Source organism: Chrysemys picta, chromosome 20, assembly GCF_011386835.1.
Source record: "Chrysemys picta bellii isolate R12L10 chromosome 20, ASM1138683v2, whole genome shotgun sequence".
Classification (NCBI taxonomy): domain Eukaryota; kingdom Metazoa; phylum Chordata; order Testudines; family Emydidae; genus Chrysemys; species Chrysemys picta.
In genome coordinates, this window is record NC_088810.1 from 25,279,774 (window position 1) to 25,299,795 (window position 20,022).

At 41.6% G+C, this 20,022-nt stretch overlaps 1 protein-coding gene across 13 annotated transcripts in view; it reads right to left on the reverse strand.

The window, feature by feature from the left end:
• ASH1L (ASH1 like histone lysine methyltransferase) overlaps window positions 1-20,022 on the reverse strand; it is a 156,111-nt gene that overhangs the window by 53,045 nt on the left and 83,044 nt on the right. For all 13 annotated transcript variants that reach the window (XR_010594080.1, XM_065574259.1, XM_065574255.1 and 10 more), the window contains 3 exons: window positions 18,960-19,061; window positions 13,356-14,094; window positions 7,917-8,096 (listed from right to left, as the gene is read on the reverse strand). Coding sequence is in view for 12 of the 13 variants with exons in the window: in XM_065574259.1 (XP_065430331.1) it covers window positions 7,917-8,096; window positions 13,356-14,094; window positions 18,960-19,061 (1,021 nt within the window). In the remaining variant the exon portion in view is untranslated. The remainder of the gene's footprint in view (window positions 1-7,916; window positions 8,097-13,355; window positions 14,095-18,959; window positions 19,062-20,022) is intronic.

Here is a 20,022-nt window from a genome sequence, read left to right on the forward strand (position 1 = left end):
ATCTTTATTAATGATCTGGATGATGGGATGAATTGCACCCTCAGCAAGTCCGCAGATGACATTAAGCTGGGGGGGAGAGGTAGATACGCTGGAAGGCAGAGATAGGATACAGAAGGATCTAGACAAATTGGAGGATTGGGCCAAAAGAAATCTGATGAGGTTCAGCAAGGACAAGTGCAGATTCCTGCACTTTAGGAAGGAAGAATCCCATGCACTGCTACAGGCTGGGGACTGACTGGCTAAGCAGCAGTTCTGCAGAAAAGGACCTGGGGATTACAGTGGATGAGAAGCTGGATATAAGTCAGCAGTGTGCCCTTGTTGCCAAGAAGGCCAATGGCATATTGGGCTGTATTAGTAGGAGCATTGCCAGCAGATCGAGGGAAGTGATTATTCTGCTCTATTCGGCACTGGTGAAGTCACACCTGGAGTACCGTGTCCAGTTTTGGTCCCCCCACTACAGAAGGGATGTGGATGAATTGGAGAGAGTCCAGCAGAAGGCAACGAACATGATTAGGGGGGTGGAGCACATGACTTACGAGGAGAGGCTGAGGGAACTGGGGTTATTTACTCTGCAGAAGAGAAGAATGAGGGGGGATTTGATAGCAGCCTTCAACTACCTGAAGGGGGGGTTCCAAAGAGGTTAGAGCAAGCTGTTCTCAGTGGTGGCAGATGACAGAACAAGAAGCAATGGTCTCAAGTTGCAGTGGGGGAGGTCTAGGTTGGATATTAGGAAACACTATTTTACTAGGAGGGTGATGAAGCACTGCAATGGGTTAACTAGGGAGGTGGTGGAATTTCCATCCTGACAGATTTTTAAGACCCGGCTTGACAAAGCCCTGGCTGGGATGATTTAGTTGGTGTTGGTCCTGCTTTGAGCAGGGGATTGGACTAGATGACCTCCTGAGGTCTCTTCCAACCCTAATATTCTGTGATTCTATGATTCTAAGAGGGATGGCTCAGCAGGAAGGCTGGGATCACTGAGGACTTAAGGAAAGGCAAGGAGCCCCCAGGGAGGAAGCCCTAGGAGCGCCGCTCAATACCAAAGTAGGAACCTTGAAGCCCAGCTGGACCATGCAAGGGTACTGTGATGGGCCCTGTTGGACTGTTGAAGACTGAGCCCAGTGAGGGTTGCAGGATACTAAGGATGTTTTGGACTGTGTACCCCGGAAGAGGTTCATTTGTTTTGTACATGGACAGACTGTGACTCAGCCGGAGGGCTGAGGCACCAAAGACCTGCCTGACAAGTGCAGCGGATGACAGGGGCACTGTGAGCGGAGAAAAAAACTGCAGGCACAGACGCACTCAACCAGGGGGCTCTTGCATGAGGTGAGTCCAATCCATTACACAGTCCAACTTCAGTCTCTGGTCAAAAGTAAAGCTTTGCCATGACAAACATGATGACTGTGATGCAATATTAAAGAACTTCAGTAAAAACAAAAGGAATCATATATAGTTTAAAGACACACAAGTGAATCTTAAAATAAAATTCATGCTGCAGTTAAGCTTTCACAGAATTTATTTAGACTTAAAAAGGAGGTTATGTTTTCTTTTGGTATGGGCAAAATAGCTGTGGTGGCAGCACAACAAGAAGATGATCTATTGCTGTGCAGCTGGAGGTATGGCTGGCAGCGTCACAAGGAGACTGCCCACAGCCATTTGTCCATCATAGCATTCTTTCATCTGTTCCCAAGAAAGGAAATAGTCCCAGGAGCATGGGGACAAGACACTAAAACTAAGGAGGGCTGCAATTCTGCAAACAAACAATTTAAAGGAGGCGTCATGAGCACACATATTTCCAAGGGTTTCAAGCAGAGGTAGGATGGTAATCTTTAAGATATGCTATATCCATCAGACCTTAACTCAGAACTTCCCTTAGAGAAGAGAAAAACTGTTTATTGTTCTTATTTTGGATGATAACTCTGTTATCCATGTCATGAGCTGAAGAGATCTCTTGTCTATGATATTTATTGCCTTGTTCAGGACATTAAGTCCAAGAGCATTAAGCAACTTCGAAGAAACCAGCAGGCACATAACAAAAAGCTAGAAAATTGTAGACCCAACAGGTATTCTGACCTTAGAATCTTAGCTTATATTAGTTAATATTTATATATTTTCAATACTATCCCCAGAGGAACATTACTCCGAAGGTAGGAAGAACATCTCTTGCATAAGGTATTGACCCAAAATTTCCATTAGAAGAGGTATTCCGCAGTAACTATTTTCCCCCAGGAGCTAAAACAATTATTAAATATAATTAGGGAAGGAAGACGGGAGAGACTCTGAACTCCTCCACAAAAGCCACTGTTGGGTGAATAGCAGTGATTGCTCTCCACAATCTTACTTTGTTTTCAAGTCCTCTGGCTTGCACAGGCACACTGAACTTTTTTATCTGTCTCATAAGGGTGTAAAGAGTAATACTTGTATTTTCAGAGACTTTTTAAAGTTTTTAAAGTTTTGGGAGCTTCAAATAAAATCTGAAGCAAGTACCCCCTTCTTTGAGGAGGAGAGGCCTTAGGTGCTCATCTTCTATATTGAGCCCCAATATAGATAAGATCCCCAAGTCTATGCTTTCTGGACATATCAAATAAGGATGCATCTCATCAGCAAAAAGCCTTTATTATTTTTCCAGTGCTAGTTGAAGACTGGGGAAAGCCCACTTGTACACTAATACCACACCTGCTATCCCAGGCAGTAAAACCACCCTAGGAAATAGAGAGAGGCTGAGGTAGATCTTAGATAACATCCCTTTAATTCTTGGTTCTCTTCCCAGGAATCATGTTCCACTGATGCACTGCACTGCATATCTGGGCTTTCTTCAGCCTACTGTAAGAAAACCTCTACACCTAGTTGAGTTGTAAGAGTGGGATCCTACAGGGGCAACCTGTGTAATTCAAATTCCCTAAGCATAGACAGCAGAGGCAGAGAAATGAATGCAGACCTTACCCCTGCAATGGCAGGCTACAGCTTTCAATGGCACTACGAACATTTTCTCTGCTATCTTTTAACTGTTGGCCCATAACTGATCCAGGGAGAGGCTCCAAACAGAAATGACAAAGCTCAGCAGAGCTGCAGCTATTGCAATTGTCCTCCCACACTGCAGTGTGGGAAGCCAGTTTTAGAGATGCCAAAATCTCTGAAATCGGATAATGTAAAGAACAAAAGGGAATAAGTGATTGATACCACATTGGAAAAAAGAATACAGACAGTGGCTTCTAGTGAAAACATGGACAAGCACTTAACTGTACCATCACTAGAGGGTGCTGTTCCATTATAACAGTTGCATTTTTGTTCCCAAACCATGACGTTTTTACAGCCAAAAAAACATGTGTATGGGTAAAGTTACATGAAACCTAGAAGAACATGTATTAACAGCTCCTCCTTCCCCAACTACTAGTCCCATGATTTTTAATGAAACACCAAATAGTAGCTACAGAGGCTTTAATGATAAATGCAGCAACTCCAAATGATAATTCATGCCTGCCCAAGAGATGGAAAATAAGATTGGGAAATAATTAAATTTTCTTTTATGGAGTGTTATCAATTGTTTACTTACTAAACTGTTTTAATAATTTGATTAAAAGTGGTTTACTGGCTAAGGGTTGAGAATCATTCCTCTCCCGCTTAGGATTTTAACTTGCAAAAGGGAAGTGGAGGAGCAAATCTCAAGTTTCAACCAGCAAGCAAAGATTTTGGGGGGAGGAGGGGGAAGGGGAAACGAACAGAAAAGAGGGCCAACCAATAGTAATGATTAGACAAAGCCCACTGTCAGGTGACTTGTGTCACCCTAATGTCAGTCCTCCTTTAATCACTTTTACTGCAGCAGAAACGGAAATAGGTGAAGCTTAGTCCTGGGATAGAAAAGGTGATCACATTTATTCAAGCAAATAACTTATAAAAATATTGTGATAAATTGTTCCATGGTTTCCCATCTTAAAAAAAAAAAAAAAAAAAAAAAAAAAAGGAGGACCAATACATTGGTGAGAAGAATGGGAAATCCATTTAGGACATCATAGTGGACAGCGGTAAAAGGGAATTAGGTGATTATGAAGAGATCTTTAGTGTATGAATATCTTCTCTGTGGATTATTTAATTTACTATTACATTCAGTCCCATCATTCCAAGACATGGAATAATCTATTAATTTAATAAACCACAGTGAAAATCTTGTGGTTCTTAAAATAAAAACTATTATACTAGATGCCAGATTGCAAACCCGTTACTCACACTGGTAAGCAGTTACTCACAAGTAGTTCCACTGAAGTCAATGAATTTGTATAAGTAACTGCTCACTGATGTTAGTAAGGTGCTCACAATCTGTCTCTAAGTAAAAACAGGAAAGTCAGATGTGCTTAAGAGAGATGATTTTTTAACTTGGATCATAGTCAGGAACCTCTGGTGTGAGTTGTGAAGGGGATATATCACATTTATGTCTTATAGTGATTTTCATACACCCTGATTTTCTAAATTATTTTGTGCATGTTGACAGTTACATTAGAAGTTTGTTTAAAAGACAGATATAAGGGATTCTTTTTTAGCTTTGCACAGGACCAAAGAACAACTTTTCAGTTTACAGTTCAGTCTTGCAGAAGCTTATGATATGCAAAATACTAGCAGTAATTTTTTAAAATGGTGGTATGCAGTCCAAGAGACAATAATTAGTTATTGACTTCAAGGATCCTGCTAGGATGCATCCTGTAATACAGGGGTGGCCAACCTGAGCCTGAAAAGGAGCCAGAATTTACCAATGAACATTGCCAAAGATCCACAGTAATATGTCAGCATCCCCTCATCCGCAACCCCCCTCCAGCCCCCAGTGCCTCCCGCCCACCGGCAGCCCCACCAATCAGCGTCTCCTCACCCCTCCTGCCCGCCACAATCAGCTGTAATGCGCAGGAGGCTCTAGTGGGGAGGGGGGCGGAGCGAGGACATGGGAGGCTCAGGAGAAGGGGCAGGGGCCTTGGGAGAAGGGGTGGAGCGGTGGCAGGACCTGAGGCAGAACAGGGGGTTGAGCAGTGAGCACCCCACAGCACACTGGAAAGTTAGCATCTGTAGCTCCAGCCTCAGAGGCAGCACCTATACAAGGAGCTGCATATTAACTTCCTAAGAACCACATGTGCTCCGGAGTCACAGGTTGGCCACCCCTACTATAATACATTCCACTTGCAAAGAACTCAGCCATTGCAGATAAGTTATGTCATTTTTAGTCAGTTATGGCACTGACAGTCAAAGCTGTCTCTTTACAGTTTAAAGAGAGACTGGTGATTGACTTAATTAGTCAATTTTTTTTTTATTTTAAGATGATTATTATGGGCCAGATGCCACTATCTTTATGCACACTGAATAATATCTTACTTCACGAGCAGTCTGCTACCAATGGGACTACTTACAGAATAAGGTCCTACTCATTGTGAGAAAGGATATAAAAATTGGCTCTAAATATCTGTATTAATAAACCACCATAGTGGGAATTTCTCCACATCCCTTTTGGAGTTCTTAAGGTTCACATTTCTTCCACTCTACACCTATCCTTGAAGCCTTCCATGGCAGCAAAGTTATTTCTGTCAAAAGACTGGGCACAGGACTTAAAGTGGGGAACTCTGTAAAGATTTAAAACAGGTTACCTAACTCCCCTGTACCACTCTAGATACTATAGTGATAAGCACACCTATAAATGCTTAATTAGACAGTTTCTTCATCTGTAAAAGGGGGATAATAATACTTACTCATCTTTGTAAAGTATTTAGAGATACAGGCCTTGATTGTCAGATGTGCTAAGCGTTCACATCTCCAAATGAAATCAACAGGAGCTGCAAGTACTCAGAATCTCTGAAAATCAGGTCCCTACTGTAGAAAAGTGCAATATAAGTACTAGTATTATTATTTATATTTTGGAGCTCATCAACACTGCTTTCTTAAGAGTGAAATTTGCCCCTCTGCAGAGGACCAGCACAAGGTCTAAGTACTATGTTAAAGAATTTCCTTAGTTTTTCCCTCCAGTAGGAGACCCCAGACATGCCCAGTTATCTACATGGGGGTCGGGGGCAGACTTATATAGACTTATATATACGCTCACGTTTCTTAGTCCGTGTAAGGGGGAACCATGCCCTTTGCAGGCCTTCTTAAGTCTCTTCTGATGGGGACTCAAAAGGAAAATTAAGCATTTCAGCTCACCCAAGAATAACTTCTTCCTGGGGCCAACAGTACCTTCTTAGTTCTGGGCTAAGATTGCAAGGAGTCCTTCCGGCTGGGTTGCTGAATCTGGCCCACTTTGTCAGGCTTTCCCTGGGAGTTTGCTGGGCTCCCCATAGGATCCTGGATGGAGACCTCCTAGATAGTAGTTCCCCCTGTGGCTTCAGGAGTTGCTCCAGCAGTTTCCTGGTCAGGGCGATCTCTCTCCCCTGATGACTACAGTTTCCTCCTTTTTAAAGGCCTGCTCCCTACAATACATAATTGACAGGGCCAGAGGGGCAGGGCTAGTCCTGCACATAGGGCGTCTCTGGCACTTTTGTCATCAGTGTGGGATCTATACACCCCATCACATTGTGTTTTGAGAATTTAAGGGGTTAGTAATAGTCTATAGGCTTTGCGTTGAACTTCTCTACATTCATGCCCAATTCTGATAAATCTAGAAATTCACTTGAACTTTTAATTAAAATTTGAAAAGTGACATGTCTGTCCACCACACCTGCAATGAGTGCTCTCATTGTCTGGGTAGGCTTCTGGCAGGATCATTAACATTTTATTACAAAGAACAAAAAAAAAAAGACATGTTACCATGGCTGAGGAACTGAAAATCTATCTGCTCCAGTGGGAATATTCTATTGCAAACAAAAATGCTCAGACACTAGACATTTAACGCTTATTTTCAGAAAAGACTCTAATCTTTAGAAACAGAACATCCAAAGGACAGTACCACTATCACAGCTCGAGGAGGAGGTGCTTTCTAACAAATAACCACCAACAGCTGAATAAAAATGCAACTGCAGTCTCATTTTGGTCAAAACAAGAACCTCACAGCTTCTTCCTTACAGTCTTGCTCAAATAACTACATTCTAATGTGAAAAGAGATGCAATCAGGAACAGTTACTAAACCATACACCAGCAGGTCTCACTGTAGTCTCTGGAGCATTTGCTAATTGTCTATGGAAAGCTCACTGGTCACATGATGCCAGTTCTCCTCTTTGTTTCCATCTGCCAAATCCCATTAAAAGAAAACTAAAAATACAATACTTTACTAACATAAACAATTGCTGTAGCTGCAGCAGGGATGTTATGTGATCACAAATGGGAGGGGAAGTAGGTCCATGCAATCAGAAATGGGAGGAGAGATGTCCATGAAACAATCTCTCTATTAAGTTGTGAGCTACATGGTGAAAAAAAGTTTGGGAACCTCAGTTCTTTACATTAACCACCACGTATAAAAAGAAGCAGATGAATAGCACTTAACTGTACCATGAATAGGAAGCAGAGATGCATCTTTGGTAAAACATGAAGTTCCTTCACTTTACGAGCCAGTCACACTAAAGATGACTGTGTTATCATAAATCAATAAAAGCAAGACAACTAAAGGCCCTTTTTATGTTGACACTGTGCTCAGTACCTGAGTATCTCAAGCTCCGCCAGCCCCTTTATTGTCATGATCTTTTAGGTTGCTGAATAAAGCTGTCTTACCTTCTTCAAGGCTGATACTCAGCAACACTTTCAGATTGCTGGAGGTTGTTTTCTGACTGGGGTTACATTTTAAATCTTCACTGGGTCAGATTCTGATAATTATCATGCATGTAATTTTTCACAGGCTTGAATTAAGTTGGTGGTTTTATTTCAGCTGCTTATTAGTAGCAGCCCTTCAAGGTTCTAGTTGAAAGAAGAGTTTCCTCTGGAATATCAGACAGCAGTGTTTCACTGGTACTACTTACTCTGTTGTTTTGTACACATCAGAGTACAGCCCCGCCTTCTGGTATTTCTTCTTTGGGGGCCTAGGAGCCTTTTTCTCACGCTGGGTAAAAGTAGGCAAATGCTGCTCAGTGTTTTCAGATTCATGCGCCTTCCCAATGGCTTCTAGGTGACTAGGTGATTCAGCTGATGTCTCAGAAAAGCTGGAAGAAAATGTAAAGATGAACTTATTGCAACAGAATTGTTCTATATTGTACAAAGAAGCCCAACAAAGAAATCTCTGCAGATTGTTAAATGGCCAGATGTCTTTATCAGATTAAAACTTTTTTTTGCCAATTTTTGCATTTCGGACAGGATATTTTACAAGTAACAATTAACTTTGTATAAAAACAAGAAATCAACTTTATTGGAGTGTAAAGCACAACGTAACTTAAATATCTGTTTTATATATGTATAATCATAAACAGGTATCTAGCAGTCTGTGCACGTATATACAAGTAGGCACACATGCTCACACCATGTTACTAAATTTCTCCAGCCTATAGAGAGAAATATTTAAAACTTTAGAACTAATTTCATTTCAACTTAAGTTCGTTTTTGGTTCTGGAAACAGTAAGCTGTTCGTTGACAAACTGATGAAGTTATCCAGCACTCCTCCAGAATTTTAAGATGGTTATTTTCCTCATAATCATGAAGACCTAGGGTTTGATTCTCTCTCATTTACACTAGTATAAATCAGAAGTGACTCCACTAAAGTCAATGGGACAAACCAGTGTTGGTGAGTGTAACCGAGGGTATGTCAACTCTGCAAATGAAGGTGTGACTGCAGCGCAGGTAGGCATACCCATGCTAGCTTTAGTCTAGTTAGCGTGGGTAACATTAGCAGCGAAGACCAAACAGCACAGAACCCAGGGTGGGCCAGGAACTTGAATACGTACCCAGAGTCCCCACCAAAGCCTGCACCGCCATATCCATACTAACGTTACCTGCGCCAATTAGATTAAAGCTAGAGTGGATACACTTACCCGTGTTGCAAACACCCCTTCATTTGTGGTGTAGACGTACCCTGAGAGGATAATCAGATCCTTGGTTTCTAAACAGGGCTTGACGTAGTCTCTATGAAACGCCCTGATAATGGAATAATATTCAATTGTTATAAAATTTGGGTATTAAACATAGGCTATGTCTACACTGCGTACCGCTGGCATGTAGGGTATTTGCTGCTACATGCTGCAGTGAAAAGCAGGTTGCGCCCATGCTGCAATGTCTACCTACACACATCAGTGAAAGGCTTAGCAAGGTGGAGGCAGCAGGGAAAGGCTAGGGCAGCAGGAAGCTGCCGGAGCCTTTTGCACACTGCCTCCTTGCTCCCAGAGCCTTTCCTTGCTGCTGAAGCCTTTCCCTGTGGCAGAGAAAGACTCCAGCAGTGGTGAGGCAGCAGGACATGACATTGCTAAAAATAGCAGCATAGACAGGTGAGGCATTGCTTGGGTGTGTTACAGAGCTGTGTAGAGTACATACACACAGGGTTCCTATTTATACCTGGGCTAAAGGGCATGCAGTGTATGTACTCTGCTTGCCACCATGAGGAGTGTGCAATGTAGACATACTCAGAATGGTCTTACCCATTTCAGAGTTCTCTGTTTTGATGGGCCTGGTCTGCAACCCCATACAATATAGACAACTTTAAGCTTTGTTTCTAAAGCTATTGTGAAAGTAAGAATGACAGCTTGCTGCTGCATAGGTTGAATTATTAGCTAATGAATGTTTGAAGTGGATGCTGACCCAGTATGGCCATTCTTATGATGTTATTTTAAACAATGCAAAGGGAGTGAGGGATAGCTCAGTGGTTTGAGCTTTGGCCTACTAAACCCAGGGTTGTGAGTTCAATCCTTGAGGGGGCCACTTAGGGATCTGGGGCAAAATCAGTACTTGGTCCTGCTAGTGAAGGCAGGGGGCTGGACTTGATGACCTTTCAGGGTCCCTTCCAGTTCTGAGATAGGTATAGCTCCATAAATTATATTAAAGTCTTGTTACCTTAAGAATCAAATAAGGGGCAACTTATGATCTGTGGTGTTATATACAAATGTTAACAGTAAATACTGCCTGGCCAACACATCCTGGACCAGCGAGGGGAAAGTTCTACCCATATCTTACTGAAGGATACCGAGAAATACTGGCACTGAGATTTGTCTGTCTGTTGGTGGAGACTAACTGATGTAGAATTTAGCTTTCCCATATAAGGGAATGAATTAGGTGGAGCTGTTGAAGTACCATGGTTATGACAGGGTTCTATTTTGCACTTAAACTGAGAGTTCAACCTCTTTTTTTTTTGGTATGAAAAAGACAGTATATCTGCCCCAATTTTTCAGTATATAACCTCTGAATAAAACTTATATTTGAAAATCCTCAGAAAATTCATCTGTTAGTTTCTGGGTTTAAAATTAGCCTAAAAAGTTCACATTACTAAATCTCACGATAATTTGGGCCTCTCTAGGTTAAAAACTAAAAACTTTCTACAATGAGAGTTTGGAGGTGTGAGGGTAAATGTAATTTGTAGTTATTTAAACACAAACAATTATTAGCATTGTCATAATTTAATCTTTATGTTCTGCAGTTAGCTGATGGAAATAATGGTTTATGTTATCTACTTCCATTCTCCAATGCAGTATGAGGAAACCTTTTTGAGCAGTTTAGGAAAGGAGTACGACTGCCTTTTGACATATGCCCCCGTTATGTTCCCTGCATCTGAAATTGGGTTATGCCCCCCTTCCAGCACCCTCTTCCCCAAACATAAGTGGGCATAATTTTCCAGAACTGTGCAGAATAGAGAGTAAGGAAAAGTTTGAGGCAAATGTGGTCTGTCTGTGGTGATAAGTTTGGGGAAGGAGGTACTGGAAAAAGTGGCATCCCTTTTGGGGAAGAGTTATACTTGTGGTCATCATCATAGCTTATCACTTCATTGTCTGTGGTGTACAGTGACTGTTCTAGTGGTAAGGTGTATGTCTTAACTTTTCTTTGCTTCTTGGTTTTATGTTGGGTATGTCATGTATAGATCGTCCTTAACTGACACAAAATATTAATTTATATTGGGTATATGCCACACTCAGAGGTACGGTCCAGTATGGCGTACCAGCAAGAGCTGGTACACAGCCGACCATACCGGCAGGGGGCAACTTCCCCAGGCCGGTGATTTAAAGGGCCCAGGGCTCCGGCGGTGATTTAAAGGGCCTGGGGCTTCCGGCCACCGCTACCACAGTGGAGCCCCTGGCCCTTTAAATAGCCACCAGAGCTCCACTGCCGGAGCCCCAGGGTAACAGCAGCAGCCGGGAGCCCTGGGGCTCCGGCGGCGATTTAAAGGGCTTGGGACTCCCCGCTGCGGCAGCAGCAGCCAGAGCCCCAGGCCCTTTAAATTGCCGCCAGAGCCCCGCTGCCGGAGCTCTGGGGTAGCTGCGGAGGCCAGGTGCTCTGGCAGCGATTTAAAGGGCCCTGGGCTCCCGCCTCCACTACCACAGCGGAGCCCCGGGCCCTTTTAATTGCCGCCAGAGCCCCATTGTCAGAGCCCCGGGGTAGTGGTGGTGGCTGGGAGCCCTGGGGCTCCGGCGGCGATTTCAAGGGCCTGGAGCTCTTGGCAGTGGCCGGAGCCCCGGGCCCTTTAAATCACTGGCAGAGCCCCACTGCCGTAGCCCCAGGATAGCAGTGGCACTTGGGAGCCCCGGGGCTCCCAGCTGCTGCTGCGGCTACCACTACCATGGGGCTCGGGCGGGGATTTAAAGGGTCTGGGGATTTAAAGGCCCCACCTCTTCTGGTTGAGGCCCTGCCCCCCTGCTCAGGACTCTGGCATACCGGTAAGTCCTTTAAGTTACTTTCACCCTTGGCCACACTTGAAGAAAATTCAAATCAAAGATCTCCATGATGATGGAACTGTTATTTTCACTTCTTCACTGGGTGGTGTAGGGACAATCTTTGTTATAACCTTTCTGTCACCCAAACTGTCAACTATAATTATGATAGCCTAAAAATATTCTTTGCTAATCAAGGAGTCAGACAATTTCCATTAACTGCTCCTTCTGAAGCACAAGCCCAGAGAGAGAATAGGTTTCACCAAGATTTTCTGTATCCAGTGTTTGCAAGTCTGAATGTTAGAATTACTTTAGATGCCCTCTCATTTTGGTGAGTTATATTCAATAGCTTAAAGATCCTATCTGAGATACCTTAAAGAGGGCTGATTTTCAGAAAGTGTTGGGCACCCCCCTTCTGAAAATCAAGTCCCTTTAAATTTTCTCAAATTGGGCACCCCAATATTGAGGCACCCCAAAACACCAGTTACTTCTGAATATCTTGGCCACTGCTTGCTTCACACAGGGGGTGAGGAGAGGTGCCTTTTGCTACACATTCGCAAAGATGCAGCCGTGTTCTGCCCAGCGCCGCTCTATTGTCACGAGGCACTCTCTGGGCCACTCGTGCTGCTGGCAATGCATGTGGTCTCTCTACCCCAAACCCCCCAGTTCCCAGAAGCCATATTATAGCTGCTCCCTGCACTCATTTTGAGGATGACTGCTCCCTACACTCTCTTCCCCGTTAGCACATGTAATAGAGAGCCCATAATTTGACACCATGTGAAACAGGTCAACTATTGTAATAATGAAGGTTGAGGAACTGGGTGGCTCAGGTTAGGTCTTCAGTTCAAATCTAGCCCAAAGTCTTTAGAATCTGGTTATGATTACAAAGGCTGTTTCAGTACCTATATAAAATGAGTTAGTTTCAGTTCAGTTCCTAGCAAACAGGTATGAATTTAAACCCCATCATCCCAACTGCATCCTTTATGGTATTCTCAACAGAGAAGTAAAAAATCAAATACCATGGACATTGCATGGCAACTAACTCCCTTCTAACCTAACCAGGTCCAGGCTGAAGCACACTGATAGAGCAATGAATGGGAAATGTATCTATTTAGGTACTTATATGGCTTTCATTATCATCATATCTGAGAACCTCATAAGCATTAATTAATTTTATCCTCAGAGGCAAGTTTTATCCCTATTTGTAAATCTGAGGCACAGCACAGATTCAGTCATTTGCCCAAGGTTACACAAGAAGTCCATCGCTGAACCAAGAATTTAACCTAGGTCTCCTAAGTCCAAATCTACCAACCTTTCTCCCTACAGAGCTACTGCTGCCCCGAGTAGTATAGAGAAGAAAGGCACTTTGGTCTTCAGGGCTACTGATTTAGCATTTTTAATGAACACCAAATTCACTTTAACAAAAAACAAAATTAAAAAAGAAGTTATAATTTAAACTAGCATATGCTGATTCCCTCTGAATTGATTCCCTCTGTCAGAGAAATGCACTTAGCAGTGTATGTGAGATGGGGGATGGAATAGTTGAAGTTTTGGAGAAACACATTTCCTACAGGTTTCAATTGCCTATTCTTTGAAGGTACAAAAATGTGAAGGAATTACCTTTTATTACTCTCCTGCTCATCTTCTGGTACAGACTTCTGTCTTTTCCTGGCCTGTTCCTCTGCAAGCCATCTCTTCCTCTTCCACCCTTTTCTGTGCTCTGCATTCAAGTTCACACTCTGTACTACAGCCTCAATTACATCTGTGATAGTATCAGGTCCAAGGTGTAAAGTGTTGCTTTCTTTCCTTCCCTCTAACTCCTGACTGACAAACCGAGCTGCCTGGAAAGCCTGCATTGAAACTACAGCCTGTAGTGGGTATTTCCGGGGCCTGCCTGGTTTGCGCTTCACAAAGTTATTCCCTGTCCGTGACTGCCTTTGCAGCTTTTTGGCTTTTAGAATTTTATTGACATGGTCCAGATTTTTCTTGGTTGCCAAGATCTTGTTGTAACTACACATTTTTCTAGCCTGTCGCTGCATAGCTTCAACCATACTTCTCTTCAGATGATGCGGGGAGTAGCTGCTTGGTAATCTGTCTGAAAGAAGTGAGATGCCATCATTGCAAGAGTCACTTGGAACTGCTGGAACTAACAGACTGTCCTGTTTTCCCAGGCCTCTCTCCCTGTTGTGGTTTCGACCAGGGCTAGCTGAAGGTGGAACAGATACATTTGCAATGACTGCTTCTATGGTTTTGTCCAGTGCAGCCTGGCTGTCATGTTGTGCCATGCGCTGCAGTAAACTATCCACTGAATCATCTACAGCAATCCCCAGTTTTGTTCCTCGTGTGGGTATTCCAATCACTGGAAAACACAAATAAACATAAGCATACTAGAACAGATTTTAGTTATGATCATCACTAAATTCTATCAGGTTTAAAACAAATTCCAATGGCTATATGTCCCTCTTGATCTCAAAATACTAAGGAGATATTGCCAAATTTTAATTTCTTATAATAGAGCTTCTAATAATTACATATTGTAAAGATACTTGTTTTTGTAACAGAGTCTTACTAGGTAGGAGGACTAGGGATGGAAGTAAGAGGGGTACCTGCATTCTGTTCTATGAATTTCTTTCACATTTTTCTTTTCTCTTTGATCTAAGCAGATCAGCACACCTTGTTTTCCCTCTTCTGTTTCTTTCAGGGCAGAATGATAAAGGCATTGTCAATTAAAGAAAAGCCTGAAAGGATGCATTAGTCTGCAGCAGTAAAGTGCTTAAGAGTATGCCACTTTTCTTCTTATGTTCTGATCCTGCAAAAACTTATGCACATGAATTCAAGTGTGAAAGTGTTTTCAGGATTGGGGTCTTTGAATTGTAAGTTCTTCAGGGTAGGGATCATGTCTTTGTAAAGTACCATGAAAGGGGATGGTCCAAACCATTATCATAATTATAGTTGCCATCCCCACCCCACTCCCCTCCCCGCGTAGGTGGTGATCAGCATTTGGAATCGTGTCTCCAGAACTGCCTGCAGAATCCAATATATTAGAATTAAAAAAAAAAGAAAAATAACTTGGACACTGAGGATGCCCTGAAGAGTAAGTGGGGTAGGACTCATGATCACAAACATTGGAGAAAAAGGATTGCTATTGTTGGGTTCAGAAACGAATTTTCCCCAGTGAGATCAATTCCTATACAAATAGTAACAGTCTCAGAAATTCTGTGAACACATAATTTAAACGCTGATCAAATGTTAAGCACTATTTCAAATCATTAGCTATACTGCTAATGAAACTGACTGTGCATTAAGGAAATGACCTGGAATACCCAGAGAAAGCAGCAAGATCATTTACACAGGAAACAAACGTAACCCATTTTTAAAACAACGTGAAAGCTATTCTATGTGCTTTGCGTCTTCATCTGCACACTGTTACTTGAAAGGGAGAGTTTCCAGATCAGCCATGCTGTTGATGCAGTATAAGAAGGGATTTGTCCCAAATGAACTATTTCCCAAAGATGCCCTACTGGTTTTTACAGATAAGATTTATTAGAAGAAACTCTGCTCTCACTGGAATAAAAGGAATGCTCTTAGTCTTCTCATAAATATATTTCAGTTACACATTTGCATTTACAAAATGTTACAGCAATTATTGCCAATTATTGAGATTACATCTACTTAAACGGCTGGATGGTAAGACAGTAGTGTGTGTTCTGGTGTAAGCGTAACTTTTAAAAGGAAAGACACCATGAAGCTTTGCTGTCAGCAAAGTTTGTATTTTCTGGCAGGAGGGAGATTGTGCATTAGCTCAGTGGTTCTCAATGAGGGGTACCCGTACCCCTGGGGGTACACAGAGGTCTTCTAGAGGGTACATCAACTCATCTAGATATTTGCCTAGTTTTACAACAGACTATATAAAAAGCACTAGCAAAGTCAGTACTAAGATTTCATACAGACAATGAGTTGTTTATGCTGCTCTATATACCGTATCAGCAGTTCTCAAACTGCAGCTTGCGACTCCAAAGTGGGTCGTGAGTTTGTTTTCATGGGGTTGTCAGGGCCGGTGTTAGACTAGCTGGGACCCCGGGCAGAAAGCCAAAGCCCGAGCCCCCCCGGCCTGGGGCTGAAGCCCAAGGCCAAGCAACTTAACTTTGTGGATCCCCCTGTGGCGTGGGGCCCCAGGCAAATGCCCTGCTTGCCACCCCCAATGCTGGCCCTGAGAGTAGGAATAGACTCGATTGGAGAAAAACTTAATTGTTGCTGTTGCTTCACTGGCTCCCAGAATGACAAGTCCCACAAGTGAAAAACAGGCTCAAGTATCACACTGAAATATAAGTACGATAGTTATATTCCAATTGATTTATTTTATAATTATATGGTAAAAATGAGAAAGTAAGCAATTTTTCAGTAGTAGTATGCTGTGACACTTTTGTATTTTTTGTCTGATTTTGTAAGCAAGTAGTTTTTAAGTGAGGTGAATCTTGGGGTATGCAAGACAGATCAGATTCCTGAAAGGGGTACAGTAGTCTGGAACGATTGAGAGCCACTGCGTTAGTTAACAGATAAGACACAGACAGTTTAAGATAAATGTTTGTGTTCACCAGTCCAAGTCAAAGACTCAGAAGACAAGAAAAATAATATTAATGAAAATGTACACACTACTGAATTCTCAAATTAACAAATCTACAAACACAAGTGACAATAATTTTCAGATATAGAAGGCAACTTAAATGAGAAAGAATCGGCCATTCAACTTCTAAAATCTTCTTATAACCAAATCACTTCTTAAAGGTGTTTGGAAAGAAATACAAGAACATGTGATAGGTCACAGCTATTAGGGTCAACTGTGAACACTTAGTAAACTCAGCAACCTCATTCTCACTGAAACAAGGGGAAGAGTCACACTGCCTGCTTTCAATTTTAGATGCAATATTAAAAACAAATAAATCATCCTTAGCTCTGTCACAACTTTTTAGATAAAAAATGCTAAGGAAATGGAATGCCTCGGGGATTCCTTATAGGCACACCATCTGTTTAGAAAACTGAGCTATGTAAACAGCTGCACTAACTGAAGATAATCAAACTACACAACACAATACATTTTCGGATGTGTCATTTGATGGCCTGTCCTTGAACTAGTGTTCATGTTTTGAAACTAATCCAAAAAGGATCAGACAAACTGTATGATCCCAATGACAGCTGCAGCACTGGTCATGCATGCCTAGAGCACTTGGTAACAAAGATGCTTTCTATGACAAAAACATTGAAATACACAATGTGCTCACAATGTACAAAGAATTTAAAGACACAAATGGTCACACCAGAAGCTCTAGCAGCTTCATCTCTATGGTAATGATAAATTTGCCATTCAGTTTTCTACTTGCACTCTTCTTTCACTAGAGATATCCTGAATTTCCAATGTCTTCCTGCACACAGACTTGTGCCAGTGGATTAAATTAACTGTTTTTAATTGTCTCTTTAAAATGAACATGTAAAAAGTCAGTCAGTCAGTCAAATGAGACATCTTTGCTCTGTACAGGAATATGCTAAAAAAATAACTTTACATTTCTGTTTAAATTAAGGATCTGAGCAATCTTTGCACCTTGTGGACCTTTGGAAATCATAAAAATTAACAACAATTTCTGCAATGAGTGGTGGCTGTGCCACCAATCCAATTTATGTTGTAATAGATAATGAATGTTGCCAATAGACTGCATATGGCCATACTACCAGTTTACATAAGTGCACTTGAATCCAATTTACACAGCAAAAAACAGCCATACTACTAATCTAATTACATACGGACACAGTCTGTTTTTGGATTTTCAAGGTGCTCACCACCGTATTTTTTAACAATTATATTGTTAAATATTGTATATAGTCATTGTGAAAGGCACTATACAAGCATACAATAAATGATAGTACACTACCCAAAGAACTTATTATGAGGCTTGGCAGAATTCTATTTTTATTTTTTTATAATTTCAATGGATAATATCAATGTTTATTTTTAAGCTTTTTTATTTTTATCTATTTAAATTTTCACAGTTGTGGAAAATTATAGAGGGAATCAGATAATAATTATTTAATGACAGTAGACACAGATTCAAAACCTTAAAGCTTTATAATCATTAATGACAAATTGTAAATGTTGACATATGACATGACAAAGTAAATATCCTTAACTAAAAATCTCAAGTTCTCATGAAGCATTTTTCTTACTTTGCCTATCTGTACATTTTGATTAATATCAGTGGAAATATTTTTTGTTGTTGGTTTGTGTGTGTGTACACTCAAACTGACATTTACCAATAAAAATCTAATCCTCCCTAGCCTATTTATAATCTAAAACACAAGAAGTGACAAGTGGATGAGACAAACAAGCCAGAGTAACAGGGAGACAGGGTAACAAATATAATAGGATGTGCAGTTCTTAGTCATTCTGTAGCAATGATCACACCTTGCCATCTGCCAAGATGTTATCACGTTGCTGTTTTCTGTATGCATTCTGCAGGCAGTGAGCTTTGAAAAAGGGGCAGTAACTTTATAGATTTTGACTGGGCACTTTACCCACATAGGAGAGTGCATGAACGGTTGGTCAGAGAAGAGGGTGACTGAGGTTGGATCATTACTCGTGATTTATTAAACTTTCCAGTGCCCCTTACTTCAATAAGTAGAATTATTCTTCATTGCTGTCTTCCAGGAGAAATGTTACTGAATATTCTGTAGTCACCACATTAGAGGGAAAGTATACATAGAGATGCGAGAGAAGTGTCAAGTCTTTGTTTCATCCTTATGTCTGGTAAAGGAAAATGCACTTTTTCCTCCCTTCTTTCACTAATAATGGCCGATCTTGTTCTGCCCCCTTTTTTCCCCTTCATTTTTTATTTTTTATTTTTTTTTTAAAGGAAATAGCCTTTTTACAGAGAACAGGTATGGCCAATTCCAGACCCAAAGATGACAGTATCTCAGAGGAATGGCCCAACCAAAAGCAAGGGCTACAATAGAAACTGTTTTGCAACATTAATGGTAGAAGTCACCCCTGCTTTAAGAAAGGGCATGGGACACAACTGAAAGCTTCTATTGGGGTGGGGGAGCCCAGCATCTGTGTGCTGAGGCACTAGTGCTGTTAGGTTTCCTCTCGTACTGCTGCCTTCCCTATCTATTGTAGTGCAGCCCTCAGCATAGTATCTATCCTGACAACCTTGGTGAAGAGCAAATGTTACTTGCCTGTAGAAGACGTGCTCTCAGAAGTAGGTCTCTTTCTGGAAGGGCTGCAATTTGTGCTCTCCGGCTGTCTCTGGGAAGGCTTGTCCTGTGCTGGCAGGGTGCCTGAAAAGCAGAGGAGGGAAAACAAAAGCCCAAGAGAACTTAAATTAACTTAAAACTAGAAATGCCAATGAAACACATTCCAGATGTCAAATGTTTAAAGCAGGATAACAATTTTTACCAGAAATAACACTTGTTTGTATGGGGCATGCAAGTGGGGAAGGGCAGAGTTTCTCAGGTCCCATGGTTAGTGACAATCATAAACACTACCCTCCTAGAAAGAGGGGGCTGTTTCATATTTAAACTAACTTTTACTATATGTATTTCAGATTAAAGACTTTTAGCTCATGGTTGTACATCAGCAACAGTATTCACACTCTCCCAACTCCTCACTTTGCAGGAAAGTAAACAAGATTAGAAGAATTCTTGCATCTCTGGGTACATACAAGGGTTTGTATTTTTAAAGTGTGAGTGGAGCTATCTGTATCTGCAAAGTGCAATGCGTTATATGCACAAGCACAAGAGGAGGCTGGGTAGAGGACCACATGGAAATTTGGCACTTAATCTCCAAAAATAATATGTAATAATAATCTAAACCATATTACAGTTCTAACATACATAAATGAACTGCCTGCAAGAGATTGTGAAATATTTAACAAATGTTATCCATGTCTTAGCTGAATATTTCCTTTCTTGGAGTAATGAGGGCCACAGACCGAGGACATTGGGTACTCTGTTCTATGCAGCCTTGGAGGCAGACCAACCCTGTCAATCAGAGGCAGGGCAGGTGTGGTTCCACCTCCGAGAAACCGTCAGTTGAGACATTTCCATAGCCTAGGAAAAATTAAGCACTCTATATCAGTAAGGAAAATGAGTCATTAAGACTAAACAGAACAAGGAATTCTGCAGAGCAAGGAATTCAATGAATAACAAATTTGAGTGCCAAATAATAAGTCACAGAGGGTCCTGTGGCACCTTTGAGACTAACAGAAGTACTGGGAGCATAAGCTTTCGTGGGTAAGAA